This window comes from Prenolepis imparis, unplaced genomic scaffold (assembly GCF_030444845.1).
Source record: "Prenolepis imparis isolate NDT839.2.m4 unplaced genomic scaffold, iyPreImpa1.0 SCAF_11, whole genome shotgun sequence".
Lineage (NCBI taxonomy): Eukaryota > Metazoa > Arthropoda > Insecta > Hymenoptera > Formicidae > Prenolepis > Prenolepis imparis.
In genome coordinates this window covers 5,863,334-5,883,534 of record NW_028141169.1, presented here as the reverse complement: position 1 = coordinate 5,883,534, position 20,201 = coordinate 5,863,334, and the positions used below count along the sequence as shown (strand labels likewise).

At 35.9% G+C, this 20,201-nt stretch overlaps 1 protein-coding gene across 2 annotated transcripts in view; it reads left to right on the top strand.

Annotated features, from left to right (window-relative positions):
* Positions 1–19,266, top strand: part of Otp (orthopedia homeobox) — a 32,002-nt gene extending 12,736 nt beyond the window's left edge. For both annotated transcript variants that reach the window (XM_083049699.1, XM_083049700.1), the window contains 3 exons: positions 9,104–9,278; positions 10,652–10,816; positions 14,086–19,266. In XM_083049699.1, the coding sequence (XP_082905825.1) occupies positions 9,104–9,278; positions 10,652–10,816; positions 14,086–14,414 (669 nt within the window). In that variant the 3' untranslated portion in view covers positions 14,415–19,266. The remainder of the gene's footprint in view (positions 1–9,103; positions 9,279–10,651; positions 10,817–14,085) is intronic.
* The last annotated feature ends 935 nt before the right edge of the window (positions 19,267–20,201 follow it).

Here is a 20,201-nt window from a genome sequence, read left to right as displayed (position 1 = left end):
TTTAACGAAGTACATTTTATGAAATGAATTAGGAGGGGAAAGCCACGCCTTTCGTTCGAGAATATCAATCTTTTGAAAGAGCCAACGGCTAAACGTGCGACTTTTCTCGCCTTGATACGCCGCGACTTCCAGAAGTCACATATGCCACGAGAGATGGTAGAGCTCGTTCATGGCAGCGGGTGCCGGAGAGTATTGCTTTCAAAATATCCCCCGGGATTCGGATGAATGGCGATGTCATTCGGCCGTCCTCTGGGATAAGCAAGTGACTGCAGTGAGGATAAATGTAGTTCGTTATTGTCTTGCCCCGAGAAATGGGAAATGGTTTTGCCGTTCGCGCTGCTGACGCGGCTTTTTCCGATTCTCCGCTAAAGATTTGACGTTTTCGTAAACTTTTATAATTATATATAATAGAATTAATTTTTTTAAAAATAATTATGCAATTATATAATAAATTAAAATTAATTATAATTATTTCGTGCATATATCTTACTCTCGATGCAATTATTTTATTTTTAATTACATAATTTAAGAAGCGAGGCGTTGCAGTAAATCATAATAATATCTTCAGAGCCAATAGCATGAGATTAAAAAAAGGAACCTGAAGATTATCAAGTATCCTTAAGATTTATTACGATATAGATCAGGTCTTGTCATATCGCGACGTCACTATTGATAAGTTTTTTATGAACGGAAAATTACGCGCTGAAAAAACGTGAAATTCGAGTAATATTATCCCGCGAGGAGTCGATAATTTCGCTGGTCGACTGGTGCGCAAAGGAAGCGCGAGTCCGAGGACATTTATTGCAAAATCAATACCTTTAACGCGGAGTTACGGTATCGCGCGCTCGGTATCGAATATGATCGAGATGCGATATTGAGCTGTAATATTTCCGCGCGATAAACTATCGCCGGTTATTTGCGGATACCTACATTCGGTGTATAGCCGGACATGTGTACGCGGCAATCGAGTGTTTTACGACAGTGCATCAAACATCCGTGCGTCAAGTCACTATGCCAAATCACTCTCGATCATGAACGTGCGCGTCACGTTAAATCATTGTCACGTTGTCGAATAGTTGATTATCTCCTTCTGGCATCCTTAATCTTCTTTTCAATCACATAGGGAATGCAAAAGATCGCGAAATATGAATAAATAGATCATAGATAAATTGATTGTTTGTATATACATAATGATGAAAGTGTTACAACAGTCTTATTTGACGTGTAATTATTTGCAAAGCATGACTCATTTTCGCAATTGCAATTAGCTTGTAGTTATGTTTCTACAGTTTATTCGAGCAAGAAATTATCTCGAAATGAAACGTAAAAATATTAGTTTTGATTTCCGTCCTGTTGTCAGTATTGTCAAATTCGAAACAATTTGTGAGCTTGATAAAATCGTTGGTGAAATTCGCGTTGATAAATTAATCTGTTCTTCCTTGTGTATAAAATGGCATTTTGGTGAGCGATGATGAAAAAGCGATGTAAAACGCGTGCGCGAATCTCGCAGCTTCGCCGCTTCTGCGTCGCGCTGCGAAGATTCGGCGCCTCTGCTATGCAGCAGTCTATGCATTTTAAGGGAGGGGTGATTTTTAATGCCGTATAAATATGCATAGGCCGCGATATTAGCTCTTACGTGTCGTCGCCCGAAAAATATCGCGAATGTACGCGTTACACACGCATATACGAAAATGCGCGCGTGTGTATGCGACAAGGCCGGGGAGAAAAGCATCCCCGTGTAGACGTGCGAGGTAACAGAACCGTGGAAGAGCATTAGGGTTCTCGATGGATAAATTGTGTCGCCGCGATGACCCCGGGGGAGCATCATCTAACGCCCATTCTGTTATGACGTCTGCTATATACTGAATAATTCCGATGCGTTAAAAATGCGTAGATTCGCGCGATTAATTGAAGGATTATATGTACTTAATCCTAAAGGAATAAATTATATGGAAAGTAAAATAAATTCAAGATCGCATGAATATAACTCAGGTAATATGACGCGTAAGAATGAAAATCAGATTGTGTGAATATGTAATGTATCTTAGAAAAATCGATATGATTAAAGATACAAAATACGAAATTACAGTCGCTTATTACTTAATAAGAACAGGGTGGAAAACGTGTGATTTATAATATATCTTGATATATTCGTTGACGAGAAAGAGATTACATAATCACTTGCAAGTACTTTCAAGAAAAACGATTGATACATGTCGCTTGCATATGTAAATATGTAATGCCGCGTGGATTTTTTCGTCAACGGGCTTATTCCAACAAGTAAATCCAGTTTCACGAGCAATTCGGGCTAATTTGACGACAGGTATCGTAAGTCGGCGATATTGCGTCCATGAAAATAATAATAAAGTATAAATGGATCAAGTTTATATGACCGAGATGCATGTAAGAGAGGACCGAGTATGCATTTTATCGTCGTGTTTCACGTCAAACCCTTTACGAGATTATGTGCTCTAGAGGAAACTGCCTGTATTTCTCTCTACTCGTCGCGATAAATTTTTCGAACCTTTCATTAAAGTTTTGTGTGTTACTCACTTCCCGTATATCTGTCAATAAACGAGACGTTTCGTTTTCTAAAATTAATTCTCGAGAGTACAAAGTGTATTGTTGCTTTTCCATAGAATCTGCGTATTTGAATTCTGTCAAACGAGAAAAATTTATATTGAAAATAACGATACGCGATAGTTGTATTAGTATAGTGAATACAATAGAGCTGTGCATTGCATAATAGATTCTATACATATATAACGTGCCATAATAATGTATCAAAGGGGTCGATTTTTAATTCCACGTGACATTAGAAGTCGGGCGACTCGCTAATGGCGTAGCGAAAATCTCTCTCCTGACGGTGCAACGCAACATGAAACAGTGGGCGGTCCGGGTAATGCGTCTTGCCACCCTCAGACTATCTCCCGACCACCGTCATCAATCAGGATCACATCCTGCAAAACTTATGTAGTATTTATTTTCATTAAATTTATCTCTCCACCTGGTCCAGAGAGCGAACCTTACGTTGACTCATGAAAGCAGATCCATAAACACATTACGCGATAGGCACATTTGTAAACAATATATCTTGCAACTATAAATATGCAAAGAGATATATAGAGTAAATTAATCATAATTTCAACTATATGACGTCTTTATCGATAATTTCGTGGACGTAAAATATTTAATTGCATAAATAAAATATAATATAAGATCTACTTAAAATAAAATGTAATAAAATACATAGCAATGTGTGTTGATAAAATCTGAAATGGCTAATATGTTCGTATTATATTTTATGATACGATAAAATTTTTAATAGATAGATTGAGATTGTTAATTTATGCTAATTTTTCTTCTATCTTCCGTCATAGAAATTTTAAAACATTTTTCCATCAAATTTTCTCAATTTATATATAAAAGTAGGTTACACTAGATTGTGTGCGTTATAAAGAATTGATATTAAATCTAAGATTATAACTTAATTCTAGTTTAATCGAATATATGTGTTAATTTACCATATTATCGGACCTATTAACTTCTTCATGTACTCTCGCAAAATATTAATTCCGTACACACGAACTATTCGGCACGTGAATCAAGATTTCATCGCGGAAAGCTTCTCCCATCCCGAGTGGAGTCACGAAAGAGAAACGTTATCTCGTTTCGTGGCGATTCGAGGCGTTTTTCCGCGAAGTGAGTCGGACTATTCTTCAATGGCGTGCTGAAAGCTACTCCTATATATCTTGGGTAGATCCCGCCGCTTGCCTTGATGGCAAGCTCAATTTATATCAGCGCCTGCTGAAACCCCCTTTACGAGGTCTCGCCACCCCTTCCTCACCCCCTAAACCTCACCCTAAACCTCAAACTACCCCTGCCTGGCCAATGCTCGCTTCTTACCACCTTCGACCTTCCCTTGAAGGCTCAGGGGCCAGGGGCTCCTCCGGAGTTAAACTAAGCCATTCGCGATCGACGAAAAGAAATAGAAAAGGTCGCTTCCTGAAAATCGCGAGCCTCGTCGTTTTCTATGATCCTTTGTCGTTGCAAAAATGCTCCAGCCAAAAATTATAAATAGTTTGGTTTGATAAAAACTAATCTTGATAAAGATATTAGAAAATATTTTTTATATGCTTTGCTATCAAGTTAAATTTATTATATACACGCAATTATAAACAGAAAGAAATAATTACGTTAAATACATTAAAATAAAGTTACAATTAAAATAAAATTCTTATGTGATCAATATATTGAATAATTCATTGAATAAAGAAATAAATGATCATTTGTTGTAGATAAAAATACAGTTTCTTTTTTACATTATGTATTTTTTATTATACATTTTTTAACACTACTGAAAATAATATTGATTTAATATATAATGCATTATCATTATTGAAATATTGATCATTATTGCACTACAACGTCGTGTTAAGCGAACAAATACGTTCAGCGATGGAAAATAACTCATTTAACGAACGAAATTACTTGAATCCGAAATTAATGAATAGCGGAATTATAAATGTAAATAATCTATCATGCAAATTTTGTGTTAGCCTCTCGTGTAAAAATGCTGGCGGATAAATTTATGGCAATTTTTATGATGGCAGAAAAAGTGTCGAAAAGCACTAAATATAAATAAACGTATTACACATTTCAGATACACATATTTCATATATTGAGATATATTTGTTATATAAACAGATTTTATAATCCATATATAATACAATAAGATATTATATATGGAAGAGCTTTCATTAAAAATTTTTATTAATGTAAATATATTAGCATAATTAATATAATTAAATAAATTATTATTTAGAGAAATAATTTTTTACACGCAAATGTACAATTGATTTTTGATTGATAAGAAACTGGATCTTTTCTCTCGTACAACTGTCATCTTTAAATATTAAAAATTTATAAAACTACAAATGGTCTATCTAATAAAAATATTAGAAAAATATTTAATGATTATACATGATCTAATTTTTGGCATTACTAGAAAATGCCAGAAAATTTATGAAAGTTGTTGTTCGAGGGACCTAAAATGAGCCTGCTGTCTTGTATAGCCGGATTGCTCGCAGAGTCGATGTCGATTATATGAAACCAGCAACGTCCATATCCACCCTCATCCTGATCCCAGGTGCTTCCTGGGAAACAGCTGCCATGGCGCACGCGCCTTCGCGCCGACGAAGCAGTGATTGATCAATTTTTAAAAAGCAATGTTCCTAATTGACCCGCCGCGTTCGCTTTACGGCAGGCCGTTTATATCTTACGAGAAGGCGTCAGTCAGGGTATTCTTATGTTAGTCATCGAAAGGTGTGTTTCACTGCGATTCATGCCAGTTGCTCATTTGCGGACACCATTTCGAATCCGCTCGCCAACAATAAAACATTAGTATCATCATTCATCGATTGAACATCGTTCATTAGCATATTAACAACTGCTGCCTAGAATGTAAAATGTTTTGGTTCGAGAATACCGTCATGATTGGAACTTCGATAAATTCTTTATAATATTATTTGCGGCATGGAAGGAACACACGAGGAATAAGAAAACCCGGTCCAAAGTTAGTCGTTTATTTTACGTCGCGCATGTATCTTTTTAATATTATTTTTTTGCACATATAATTTGTTTTATTATATTGATGTTTTCGAGAAATTAATAATAATTTTATAAGCGTTTAGATACACGAATTTATGCATTATATATTCATATTATAGTGTAACTATATTACATATAACATGCAATAAAGCATTTTTATTATAATTGGTACAGTTTAATCAAGGAGAAATAGAAATTGCATTACTAATGCTAGATGTTTGATGTTTGATTAATAAATTAACGATGACACCACGAAGTGAATGGAATATCGTACTTTTATACTGCTTCAATTATTGTACATCGAAAGTTTTAATACTACAATCAGAGGGTCTATGAAATTGGCAAAAATACAAATATCGCTTCTCGCAAACGCAGACCTATCGATTCTACGTATGACAGCGATTATCGAATGAATTACAGTAGTGCATTGTCTCACGTGCGATGCAATAAATGATGCTAATTTCATTGTGTCATATCCTGCCTCACGTTGAATCGAAATCTCGATGTATTTTCGAGCGATAATTTCCGCAACGATTGTAATAATAATTATTCTGTTACTTATATTCGTAAAGTACATAGAAGCAGGAAAATTTTAGCATAAATTATTTTTACAAAGTACGCTACAGGGATTGTTGCGATACGTAAAAATTAGATATTAAATACAATAGCGATTAATATAAACAAGAAGTTTTTTTAAATTATAAAATATTTTTTTGTTAGGAAAGTAAGCTATGAATTTTTTAATATAAGATTTTTGCTGCCAATAAAAAATGTATAATTATTGATATAGCTTGTATAAAGAGATTAATACACTACATATCTAGTTAATTAAGATTTTTCGAAACTATTTCTAGATTTAGAAACGTTTGTTGTATATCGATCGTTTCCAAAAGCAGACCTTGGAGATGTCATTTACCTTGGGAAATGGACATTAGATTGATTGCAATTATGCAATTATATTTTACTATTTTTGGCGATTATCATTTACGTGTATGTGACTTAATTGTGTACGTCTTCGTACATGTGTTATATTAAAGCGATTTCAATTTACAGAATTATTATTGGTACAGTTAAATGTATAGCTTATTGTGAATGTGTTTTATTTCTTCTGCAATAAAAATGTAGAAAAATGTTGCTCTTTCGGTCGTAAAGCCAAATACATCGATTTTTTGCTAGCGTTTTAATTAAATAATAAGTTCGAATTTCTTCGTGTATACTGTGATATTTCTATGTACGATACTTTTAGTCGTTCTCTGATGTTAGGCTGCGGATTCAGGCATGAATAAAAAACTTATCGATTGCTCGGCTTTCCGGTATCGGACGCGTACGTCGAATGTACTCGTTCGCGCGTTGTTATTTCGTAACAGAAGTCATTAGCATCCGCTCGCGTTAATTAACGGAAGTTCTACCGTATGTATATAGGCTTGATGCATCTGCGGGATAGGGGGTGCACGTGATAATGCGCGATTTGCGCATAGGCGGTCTCTCTTTCTCTTTCTCTCGTGCTTTTTCCCTCTTCTCGTGTAACGGCGAATTATCCACGGGCTTTTAGCCGTGGTTTCATCGCAGTTCTACCGTGAAATCGACACGCCCACGACCGAGAGACGATTTGTCGGTAGAGTGAAGACGATGTGCGAAAAAAAGGGCGGCCGAAAACCTACCCTTATCACGCAGCTGCGTTTTAGAACGAGCATAAAATTGATAAAAATAAAATTTGCGCATAATTTTTTGGAGATTATTATGTCAAAAATGTTACAAATGACGATACTTAGGTATATGGTAAGAAAAGTATATGAGTTCATGTACGTGAATATAATACACATATCGTGTATGCATAGGTATATATCTGATTTTATAAGGATGCAGTGAATTTTATGGAGATGGAGGAGAGCATATTCGATTCTACGCCACTGACTGATATATAGACGTTGATTCGGTCCCAATGCACTTAACACCATCTAGCTCTAATGCCATTCTCTCGTCACGAGCGTCCATCCTTGAGAGTCAAGAGACCCGCCAGCTGTTATGAGCCTCCGACAAATATCACAGGAGGATAAATGTTAACTTAGCCAAAAATGACATCATTGTTCATGTTCAATTAAGATTTAACAGTAAAAAAAGTAAAATTACGTGTATGAAAAAACCAAGAATATGAGATCCTTTATATCGAGTTATTTAAATTCACTACAATCATTATAAATTTCACTCAAACAGCTTAATATACATAGTATAATTAAGTTGTTATTTGATACACATACGCACACAACAACAATTAATAAAAATTGACGAATTATAGTGACTGTTTCTTACTGACAAAACAAAGCTACATAAAATTATTATTGTCAAAATCGCTATATGTAAATCTTTAATCGATAATAGGCGACGAATTAAAGATCGCAAAATTCGTTTCGATGAATCGGTGTATTCGTCCGAATACTTGGAAATCTCTTGAGTCCGACTCTTAAGACGCCTTCGAGTGCGTATGAGTGCAACGATTGCTTCATGGCAATACCTGAGGTGTACACTGGAGCGTGTAAATCCCATATATCCAATTAGATTCGTATAATCCTCGTATGTTAGCCGAGGGTGTACCTACCCCCTCGGACTGCCATCCCTCTCGGTCTCCGCCGTGCCGCTCTTCTCTCCATGTGTGTTCTGCCGCTATGCGTGTATTATATACGTGTGTGTAGGGTGGCGCAAGCGCGCATCCCGCGCTCTAATACTAAAGTACTAATTTATAGGCACATATGAGATGGCTATAGTGCACGCTACTGTGCCAGAAAAGGGACTATAGTCTGCAGAGAAGGACGGGAGCGAGAGAAACAAAGAGAGAGAGAGAGAGAGAGAGAGAGAGAGAGAGAGAGAGAGAGAGAGAGAGAGAGAGAGAGAGAGAGAGAGAGAGAGAGAGAGAGAGAAAGAAACTGCTAGTGGTGGTATGTGGGTATTGGTGGTGGTAGTGGCGAGATAGGGCGAGGGTAGGTAGGTATATCGGAGAACACAGAGGCGGGCTTTGCATGCGATATCAATAAATCAAGTCCCCGGGACCCCGGCAGCTTAGGGGGCCACTACGTGGCCAGAATCAACAGCTCATAACGTCGGCTAATAGCTACCCGCGGTGGGGTCGAAGATATTGTCGTAACACCGAGGGACACCTTACCATCGCAATGGTTGGATTTGGTCGCGTCCTATTGAGGGGAAAAAATGTTATCGCGGGCAGAGGAGGGCGGGCAAAGAAATTATCGAAAATATACGATTCTCGATCAGAAACTGAAGCTTTGTCGCAATGATAATCGGTTCAGTGATTTTCTTCTTCGTGTTCAACGACGAGAGAAACGTTAAACAGAAATTGGATTGGTTTTTTAACGAATCGTTGAAATCGATCGGTCGTTCAAGTCTTTTATCAAGACGATAAAGGTAGCAAAGAGACGTAAAAGAATACTCACGTTTTTGAACTATAGCAATAATGACGGATAGCTTTCGTTTTGCGTTACAGGTATGGTTTCAAAACCGACGGGCCAAATGGAAGAAGCGCAAGAAGACGACCAACGTGTTCCGGTCTTCAGGATCGCTGTTACCGTCGCACGGCTTGCCTCCCTTCGGACCGATGAGCTCCGACTTGTGCAGCGGAATGTTCCATACCCCCGCAGATAGATGGGGAATGGGAACAGGTCAGATATCAATAGTCACTTTTATTACTAATCGCGTACAAGAGATGAGAGGTAAAAAAAAAGATTATATGTCCGCGCTTACATTGGTCGGGACAGGAAACGCGCTTTTGATCGCTTGCATTATTACAGAGAATCGGAGCATTCATTATTTTCCCGGCGTTTAAAAATGACATTTTTATACGGGAGAGTTTTGTAAAATTTCTTCAAACATTTTATCTTCCCCGAACAATTGTTGTTTAAAGCAGTTATCAATTTCACAAGTTATTGTCATTATTAAAAAAACGTTCTACACAAAATCAATTCGACATCTTATATCTTATTTACAGTCTTATCTATCGATTTCGTTTTTGTTTCGTTTTATTCCAATTTAAAAATATGAAATGTTACAAGTATATTGAAGAAAGATTCCTAGCATAGAGAAAAAAGATAATATTTTATTCTGCTTACACAAACTATTATCTTTCTCACTTTTTTATAAATATTCTAATTGATAACATAAATTGCTCCATTGTCTTATAAAATATTTATACAATCTATTTTGATAAATGTAAAAGAAAATGTAGAGAACTGAGAAGGAAATCTAATAAATCCAATATTTATTTTTGTAATAAACACTTTTTTTCATGTCGAATGAGATATTAAACATTTTCCCATGAATCAATAATTGCATTCAAACATTAAGCAGTTTAATTTTTTAAATGTATTAGAATATCGATACTGTATACTAAAAGAGTTTTTAATTTCTTCATATAATCCAATACACACACACACACACACACACACACAATTAAATCATATTTAATTTTAATTTATATTTTTTTAACCTTTTTGGTTTATAGATTTGCTTTTAAATATATTTATAAAACTCTATTCTATTTTAAATTCTTTAATTCTCTTTAATTCTATTTTAAAAGACAAAAAAAATGTTATTATATTGGAACGGAGATGTAACACGAAAACGGAGAGAAATCCGAAGGAGGCAAACGCTTTTTTTTTTATTTGATCAGAACATATTACCCGTATCTATGGAAATTGCACATAATTTATCGCGTCATTTAATGTACGATATGATTAGCATCTTGTACGCGCGTTCGCGGGAGAAGAAGCAACGCGAGAAAGAAACACAAATTCTCTCGTAGACGAAGTCGCGACGATTGCTCGCTTCCTAATTTAATTTCGCCCGTCCACATTGCTTGAGACAGCTGAAATTACTTACGCGTATTATCGGCCTTACGGTTGTTCACCGACAACGACACCAATAACTAGCTTTCTCGTTTTTTTTGCGAACTCCACCGCGTGTCACCACGCATGTAATCTCACATTTTAATTGCCTGTTGCGGCAATTTAGCTGTAACTCGCCCATCGTTCCACAGGTCTCGGACAATTGCAGGGTGGCATGACGATGGGTAGTTTCGGACAGCTTGGTCAACAAAGCACGGGAAGTCTGGGTTCCAGTCTAAGTCTCGGCAACTCCGGACTCCCGATCAACAGCCCTTCGCAATCAGTTTACCATACTAATTACGGACTCAATTCTATCGGTAAGTTACGATGAGAAATAACACCGCTCGCAGTCAGAGTCTAGAGTCTATACATATAAGAGACACGTGATAAAAATGATATATCATGCACTGTTAAATGACAAACTATTATCTTTTTTACTATAAAATTAGAAGAATATTAATACTATAATTTAGACTCGAGACAACAAATATCGTTAAACTTTTTAACATCAGTTTGCGTATCTTTTTTACGGCCTCTTCTAAAATATAAGTCTTCAGACATAACTGTTTAGATTTTTAGATGTAAAACAAAAGTGTTATACAGTTATACGCTTTGCTTCTTGAGACGACTCGAGTAACGTTTTACTCGTTGCTTATTCAAGTAACGTGAGTTGTTGCCAAGAGTTGGCGACATGTGCGAATAGACACACCCAGGAGAACGTTCGCGTCAACCTGACCGCTTATATGCGCATTGATAATCGTCTTGCCAAACTTTTGGACCGTGGTCCTCTAAAAAGACGGCGTGCAAACAGCGCCATGGAAGAAGTCTCTTTGACGAAGTCGTTAAACATTACGGTGCATTAAGGTTTGAAGGGGTTATGCGCCTGCACGTAAGGAATTTGAGACAGAAACCCCCGACCTCCCATCTGTTTACGCAGGTAGACTTCAGGCCCGATCTCGCACCTAGGTGCGAGATCTTTCGCTGTATGTTTACCATAACATCTCGATGCAACCTGTCTTGGTTGAGTTACGCTTTGCCTCACCCAGGAGGGACCTTGTGTCTTCAAAGATACTTCATGGGATAAATCGCGTGTGAAATTCCTTCTTTTACCAAATCGCTGTACGCCTCGGTCGTAATTCTTGTATTAAGTGCGAAAATGAGATTTTTGCTTCATTCATAGAAATGCATATACTCTCTCTCTTTCTTTGCGAAGTATGTATATCATACTAATTTACTATTCTCAATAATCCGAGACAGAAATATTTAATTTCAATATTAAGATGCAAAAATGTTAAGATAATAATTATGAATTTTACGGAAAGCTATTAAATACGTAATAAGATTTACACTTTACACTTTTAACGTAAAGCGTTACATATGTTGTATATTAAAGTTCGGAATATTTCTATGTATTTAATAACGAATTATCGAAAAAAACTGTTGTCTCTTTCAATTACAATAAGTCGGATTTCAACGCTCATAAATCGTGGAAAAATAACGGACTTGCGACATGGTAACAAGAAACTCGATAATAGGAAAACAGTCTTACTGTCTTCTCTCAGAAATTTTTTTTTTATTTCAGAATATTCCTCAGTAGCTAGTAAATCATATTTAAAGAGAGATGTTGTAAACGAGAACGCGTATTTACGAATGCATACTGTGGCACAATTAAGTCAAGAGTTGGTATTTTTCATTTCGCTACGATATATCTTGCTAACATAAGTCATCAACCCTGAAAGGACAGATTTGTCGATGCGATACGAATTCTATTCATGAACTTGTCAAATTTCTTTCAACAAATATGAACTGAGAAAGGACGAGTGACATCAGATATCAAAATTTACTAAAGTTACGATCACATATTGCCGCGAAATAAAAATTGTAATCGAATGTAGTAATCACTGATTAAAATATTCGATATAGAATATAGAAGTGACAGTCTAAAGTTACATTTATCGAAATTCTCTTCTAAAAAATTGAAGCTTACGGTAAAAGTCTAGCGTAGCACAATTTCGCAAGCTGACTGCACTGTACATCTGGATCATACGTGTATATGTACACATATATATGCAAGAGCGCACGTAACGTTTATACAGTGCCAATTATCGAATGTTATCGTCGGCTAGCGTCACTCGAAAGGAGAAAAAAAAATTGGCATTTCATGAGCGCGTCGGTGTATGAGATGAATCTATCGTCTAGCCCTGGATCCAGCAACTCGCTATATATGCCTTTATCCGCGGATAATGCTTAGAGCAAATAGCTTTTAGAGTAGAGCGTTATTTTTCGGTTACCAATGATGATTAGCACTGCAATGTAACCCATCCAACGGCGTGGCATGGTTCCTAGTCGATCGGAGAATTCCATTTGATGTCTCTTTTTCTCTTTCTTTCTCTCGCTCTCTGTTTTTTTGCCGGCGGTCACTAGGCGGACGCGCAAACAAGCCTTCATAATGCGTAAATTAACGTTTCAAAATGCCTTATTTTCAGCACACGCTGCCGTGAGCAATGCAGAAGTCGTGTATTTTACTCGACAAAAATGAAAACTGTATAATTTCTGTTAAAAAATTAAATTTTAGTGTCTTTAAAAACACTCTTTTAAATGAAAAATTAATATATGTATTATCACTGATAAGTAGTATTTTCAATTATGAATATAGCATTGAAAATAGTAAAATCTCTCATTGAGAAAAACAGCGGCTGATTTTTTAGTGAAATTTTATTGCCGTAATCAATGAAACATACATAAGACAGAGGAGCAAAGTGCTATACTTTCACTGAAGATCAGTGAGTATTTTAGCTTCAAGTTGCTTATTACTTTGCGTCATTTATATTTAATTTCGGACGCGCGTTAAATCATACATTTGTCTCGTACATCTCTTATAATTTATAAATTTCATCGATTCTGGGCAGCACGAATTATTGCATCAGCCGACAATAAGTCATAAAATCACGTACATCTCGTAGCTATTAGACGTTTATTCTTACGGCTTTTCAAAAGCGGCCGCTGCCGCTAGTCCTCTGCAAACTCGTGTTCGGTGCAACGCACCGTCATAAAAAAAATTTCCTCTTTTTCCGTTGTCTTTCAAGCCCACCAGCGTAGCGCGCGAGGAGGCGGAAACGACTTTACGACGGCCGGTAGCGCACCCCTTCGCGCTTTGTCAGCCTATCGTATTAAATATCTCTTCTGCAGAGAAATGAAACGTTCTCTCCTCTGCACCTGCAATATTGCACCTGTAAATTGCCTCCTTTCTACCTGAGTCGTTTCAAGAATCTACTTCGCCTTGTCGGTAGATTCGTGTAGTTAACTACGACGATAAATATTTATCCTATACGGTATTTATTCACGGTTTATCCCCCCAAAATTTTTACTGCTCATCAATAATAACGAATTGTCGAGAAACATATAGTTACAAGAGGTCATAGAGAATAGTAATTTGCAAATTATTCTTATTCAGTGAGAAAGGAAGATAGGACATTTTCTAGTCCTGAGACAACCTAGTCGGTCGGTTGTGTTGATAATTTTTCATTGATGTATAGATGTTTGAATGAGAGTAGAAACACTTTGCTCAATTTTTTCCGCTTAACAGGCGGCGTTCACGTGACGGCGTCGCGGGGTTCGCCACCGGTCGGCGGTCAAGCGATGGGTGCGGGGCTGAACTGCGGCCAGGGTTCGCCGGGCACGACTTCCGGTGGTAGCGGTGGTGCCGGCAGCGGCGGGGGTGGCGGCGGCGTCTCCTGCGTCGGTGCCGACGTAAGCGCGAACGAGGCGTCGGACTGGAGAGGCGCCCACAGCATCGCGGCGCTCAGACGTCGTGCCTCGGACGCCTCGCAACAATACAGCCCTCAGCCGCCACCGCCGCCACCCCCGGGGCCACCTCAGTACACCCATGATCTGGAGTACAGTTCCGTTTATTGAGACATCGCCTGAACGTCCTTTGACGTTCAGTTCCACAAGGGAAGGGGCTGCTGGCCGCCGCGGTAGGAGCTTACCATAATTATCATGTGTGGAACGAGTACTCCTCTCTGTTCTCCGTCGAGGAATCGCAAGACAAGACGGTGTTCCCGCGACCGATTTCTGCAAGAAGAAGAGCGAGCGCGCCGAGAAAGCGCGATCGAAAAAATCTATATCCAGTTTGGCTGGATCGTGATTTTAATAATGTCAAGATGTAATGTAGCGAGGTCAAGATCGACGATTTTAAAACGAGCATTCTGAATTCGACTTGTTGCGAAGGTCTAAAATTATTCGCTGTTTTGAATTTAATATAATCAGTATGGTGAAGCATGGCAAATAACGACGGAATTAGAGTGATAAGATAATTTCGGGTGGCAATGTTTCGACCGGCAAATGTTCAGCTGATTGGCAAGGGTTCATAATAATTTAATCATAAAGACCATTTCATCGCGATGAGAATTTCTATTCTTCAGATAACATGAATTCGTCGTCCTGTCAGAAGAAACAGTTGCAGGAATAATATGAAGAATCCACACGAAAGGAGTACTCTTTTATAAATTCGCACAGAGGTAAAATCAGGGTAGAAAATTGAAATTGTTGGCGGTATCAACAACGATAATTTACGCAATATAGATTCTCGTCATCATAGCCTTCCTAGGACCATCGTGACATAAGGTAAACGTACCAGTTTCTGAGCAAAATCGATTCCTGAACAAAAAATTGCATTTTTATTGATATTAAATTATTTTAATCCACATCTTTAAAAATATATAAAATTACGAATTTATGAAATAAAATAGAATATTTATAGACTTAGATGAGAAAAACATTTTGTATATGAAATATTAATCACATTTTTAAAAAAAACATTTTCTGGAGAAATACATATTTTAGACAGAAAAAGTTTTTTTTTAATACGATTACTATTTCATGTACAAAATGTTTTCTTTTCGTTAAAATCTAGATATTGCATTTAATTTTATAAATTCGTATTTTTTAAGATATTAAAAGAAATTTAATATTAATAAAAATGCATATTTTTTTGTTCAGGTATCGATTGCTCAAGAACTGGTACGTTTATCTTATATACGACATATGTATACCGCAGTTTCTGCAAATGTGTCTTGCTGATATTAATACTGGACTAATCATCGATTGGATGCCATAAATATAAGAAAGATAGAATAATTGATGTATATCATGGAGTTGTCGTAATAATTAAAATTATTCGAGATGGATAAATTTCCGATAAGTAGTATCTAGTCAAATATTTGTTAAATTGTATAACAGGTATAAGTATCATTTTAGCGGAGAAAATTGAACCATTGATATAGACATTCTATTTGTATCAAATTATATTAATGTACATTATTGATATCATGATAGAGAATTATTTTTTTTGTAACAAGTTAATTGAAGAAATTCAAGAAATTCCTAAATGGATTTTCTGTGTTTCACGACGATTGATGAAAAATTATTCAGTAAAATAAAAATGATTTTTGTCCAGTGTTTTCAAAAATTTAACCTAATCACGACAGCTCCAAATATTTAATAATGGCCAATGACTGATGTTTTCCATATGACCAGTTTTATTATAATATCAAGCGCTCTGACCACTGAAAATTTATTGCAATTATCACGAGTCTGAGTATTTCCGAATGAAATCCGAATATCTATATGATTAAAATATGATCCATCAAAATATGGAGGCTATTTTTGTGAGCGATTGAACGCATTGTCCTGATAATCATATTGAGCTGTCGACGATGGAAGGAACGAATTGTGATCTGTGCAGATTTTTGTGACACGAGGAATATCGTGATATGTGTCCTTTTGAAAAATAAGAAAAATTAAATCGTAAATGTAATAGAGACCAGCTTTTTCGCAAACGGACTTGTCTTGGGTTGGCGCTGTGCGCTGGTAAAAAGATCGAGATGGCTACTTCATATATGCATATATTAATATGATCACCGAGTGTCCGCGTCGGACGATTTGATCGGCTCCATGTATTCGTGCGCGTGTTAATTTATCTCTTCAAGAGATGAGAAGCTCCATCTCTTTCGTTGTATTGACCGGTGCGATTTGCAGTCGCCGTTAAAACGCAGTCGTTAAACTCTGCTCGTTTCGCCCTTGTTAGTGGCATTTCGAGTGTCTGCGCTCGTGTCTGCTAAAGAAACGTCGATGAGATTAAGGCCTCGCTAATTGTAAATTATTTAACCACGTTTCGAAGAATGACTATGTGACAAACTGATTAGGGCGCGGATTTTCGCCACGCGATTCTTATTTACACTCGTTTCTTCTTTCTTGCGAGCACATCCCACTCAATGATTAAACGCGGCGAAAAATGCACGTTGCATTTACAAGTCATGGAGATCAAAGCGGAAGGCGTGGCGAGGTGCAATGAGATGTATACGACAAGTTATCCTAGTATTATATATACACGGCATTGTAAATATAGTAAAAATATTGACGTGATAGAGGATATATTATTATTATTATTACCATTATTCGAAACGCAAATGCGACAGAGCTATTGGCTCTTGTTCAGGTTGTTTGCAACACATCGCAATATCGTTTAACGAGACTGCGGATTTGTAGTTTTTTTGTTTCGAGAATGATATTCTTTTATAAAATTTTGACATTTATATACATAGTATATATTTTTGGCAGAGTCTTAAATTTGCGCAAAAATTAATTTTCAAAAATTTTTATTTGTTGCGACAGAATTCTTGTGTGTATCGCGCGTATCTGTCAATACTAAAACAATCGGGGAAAAAATTTTTTGTCTCATAAAAGTTTAGAACAACAATTTTTTATCTCATATGTGACAAGAGATGATAAATGCTTTTTTTAGATAAATGTTTTTCTTACATTACACACATTGTTAGTTTTAATTAAAAATTAACTTGGCTTAAAAATTGTATAAAAATTAATCGGTTCTTTTACTATTAAGACGATAGCAAAGTTATACTTAATGATTCTGTTGCCGAATAAGAATGTTAATATGCGCAACGAAAAGCTAGTCTTTCTTGTCACGACTTTGCGTTTCAGATGAAGATCGCACACTGGATCTTATGTGCAGAGATAGACGCGTATATGTAACTTATCCTATAATTTCTTTTGCGAGAGCGCATTAAAGAGAGGAAAAGATATGCTTCTTTTAATAAGTCAGAGATAGAGTAAGACGCGTATCACTCGTCGCGTTTCGACATGCATTCCCTCGAAGATAAATGTTTCGATGATGAATGCAAGTTAGCGTACAATTCATGTGTATTTATATTCCTGAAGAATTTTATGGCACGCTATATATAAGTATACATTGTTTCGTTGTTGTCATCGAGAAACATAAGTTTTGTAAATAAAGTATACGTCTAATAACGATAATAACAATAATAATAATAACAACAATAATTATAATAATAATTATACAACGATAACAATAATATTAATATTAATATTAATAATAACAATAATAATGTAATAAGAGTACGATGGCATCAACATTACGATTGAAGGCGAGTATACATGGACATTGTGATATATTTCGGGTTGGCCGTTCATTTTTCTGACGGCGATATTGGCCCGCACAAGATATTCCAAGCGATATAAGTGGTAGATATTGCGAGCGACTGCGAAAAGTCGATTATTCTAGTTACGAATTTACGGTAGACCTAGGTAAACCTAACGATAAATATGGAATAACAGATAGGCAATTGTCAGTGTCATCACTACGAACGTATACGATTTTTAATGTACAAAAAAAAACGAGCGCGGTGCGCGGAAGCGTCCTCTCTCGATTTCGTCCCGGAACGGAAGCAGCAAGCAGCACCTTTACAATGTTCACCGGAGTGTTTGTGATTCCTTATTTTCGAATGTTTCGTGCAATACTTCGTCGTTGAGCATGCATTCCTTTAGCGTACAAAGGAAGGACTATTCTCTTTGGTGAGCTTTATCTTGTGTTGTATAATTAAATTGACATATTGTTAATAATTACAAAGGATATCGTCAGATCATTAACTAATGGAAGAATAATTATCTAAAAAATTCTGATGTTTAATTATCTATTTGATTATCCTCGCATAAAATGTAATTAATGAATCAGATGAAAAAATGCGACAAAAATTTTGAACATTATGATGTATATATTGATTGATATAATTTATTTGTGATGCGCTTATTGAAATATGCATAAAATTCAAAATCAAGCACATATTGTATAATGGACATAACTTTGGAAATTAAGCATCTATAATTTTATAAGCCGAAAGCTAAATATTTTAGACGTGTCCTTTTCTTATATGAATAAGGCGCCAATTTTGTGTCTTTGCAACCAACTGGATTCATTCCTTCCTCTTTTTAATTTGGATTCGAATAATACGAGAGCTCTTTGATTGGTGTCCTTGATGATCGTAATACCTCTCCTTAAGCGAAAAAAAGAGAATACAATTTATATATTTATTTAATTTATCATGCGTGTGTGTAGATAGATTTCAGAGCGAGTAAAAGTTGGCGTCCTTTGATTTGCGGTAAATGCGGGCGTCACTTTTTACAAGTGATTTGTAACATACGGGCTCTGCTGATCGTACGTTTAAGTGTTTTGTGCAAAAGTTAACTCGAATCGTACAGTCCGCAGACGTCACCCGATTCTTCCAGATTCGATCGCGAATTGGAAGAGAATCGACTGACTTTATCGCATCTCTATCACAAATCATTATCGTCGATGACTTTAATTAGCGATAAATAGACAGAATTTTAATTTTCATCGTTGTATAGTTGTGTATAGAGGTCAACTAAGTGTGTATAAAATAAATCATTATCAAAATATCGAATGCTTTTTTGTCTCGCTCCTGTCTATTCTAATTGTCCTGAAATAAATTTTAATATTAATTAATATTAATTATTTATATCCAATACATGTCATCATGTACTACAATAGAACAATACAAACACAGTTTTACTTGAAAATATACATTTTTATATATTTATGTAGATACATGGATTACATACGCTTTTACATGTTGTATAGAGAATGTATTGTTGCATTGTTCTAAAGGGGGAAATCTATTAAAAATTAAAGTGATACTATATTATTGACTGATCTAAATTAACATTTGTTACAAAATAAAAATATAATTAAATCGTGTATATATTTTATTCATTGGCTTATAAATAATGTCACGACGACTACAAAATGATGTTAAATCAGTAACTACAATCGAGAAACGAACGAGTTTGATGTAAAGCAAAAATATATAAATAATATACATATTGTATTTTTTCACAAATTAATCCGATATACTATATTTTATATATATATATAATTGTCAACATATTATTGTCGTTTTTCCGCGTATGTGCGATTGGCGGTCGATTCCAGGCGATCGAGATCGTTATAATAATGACAGTTCGTACCGTGTCAGCTTCATTTTTCTTTTCATAATTTAAAGAGTTTAAAGCACTAGCGGCGATAATTAACTTCTTCATAATTTTAAAATGGAGTATATCGAAAGAAACGTTATGTCACGTATGTTTTAAATATTCTTTATTATCGAACGAAAAAACATTTTATCAACATTTTCTCTCTATATATTTAAACACGTTAGTTCATTTTTTAAAGAGTTTAAATTATTAGTGATGATAATTAATCTTTTCATAATATTAGGGTCTCCATTTAGACATCATAATGTTACGTTGTCACGTGTCTTTTAATATTTTTTTACAATCGAACGAAGGGCCATTTTATTTTGTTTT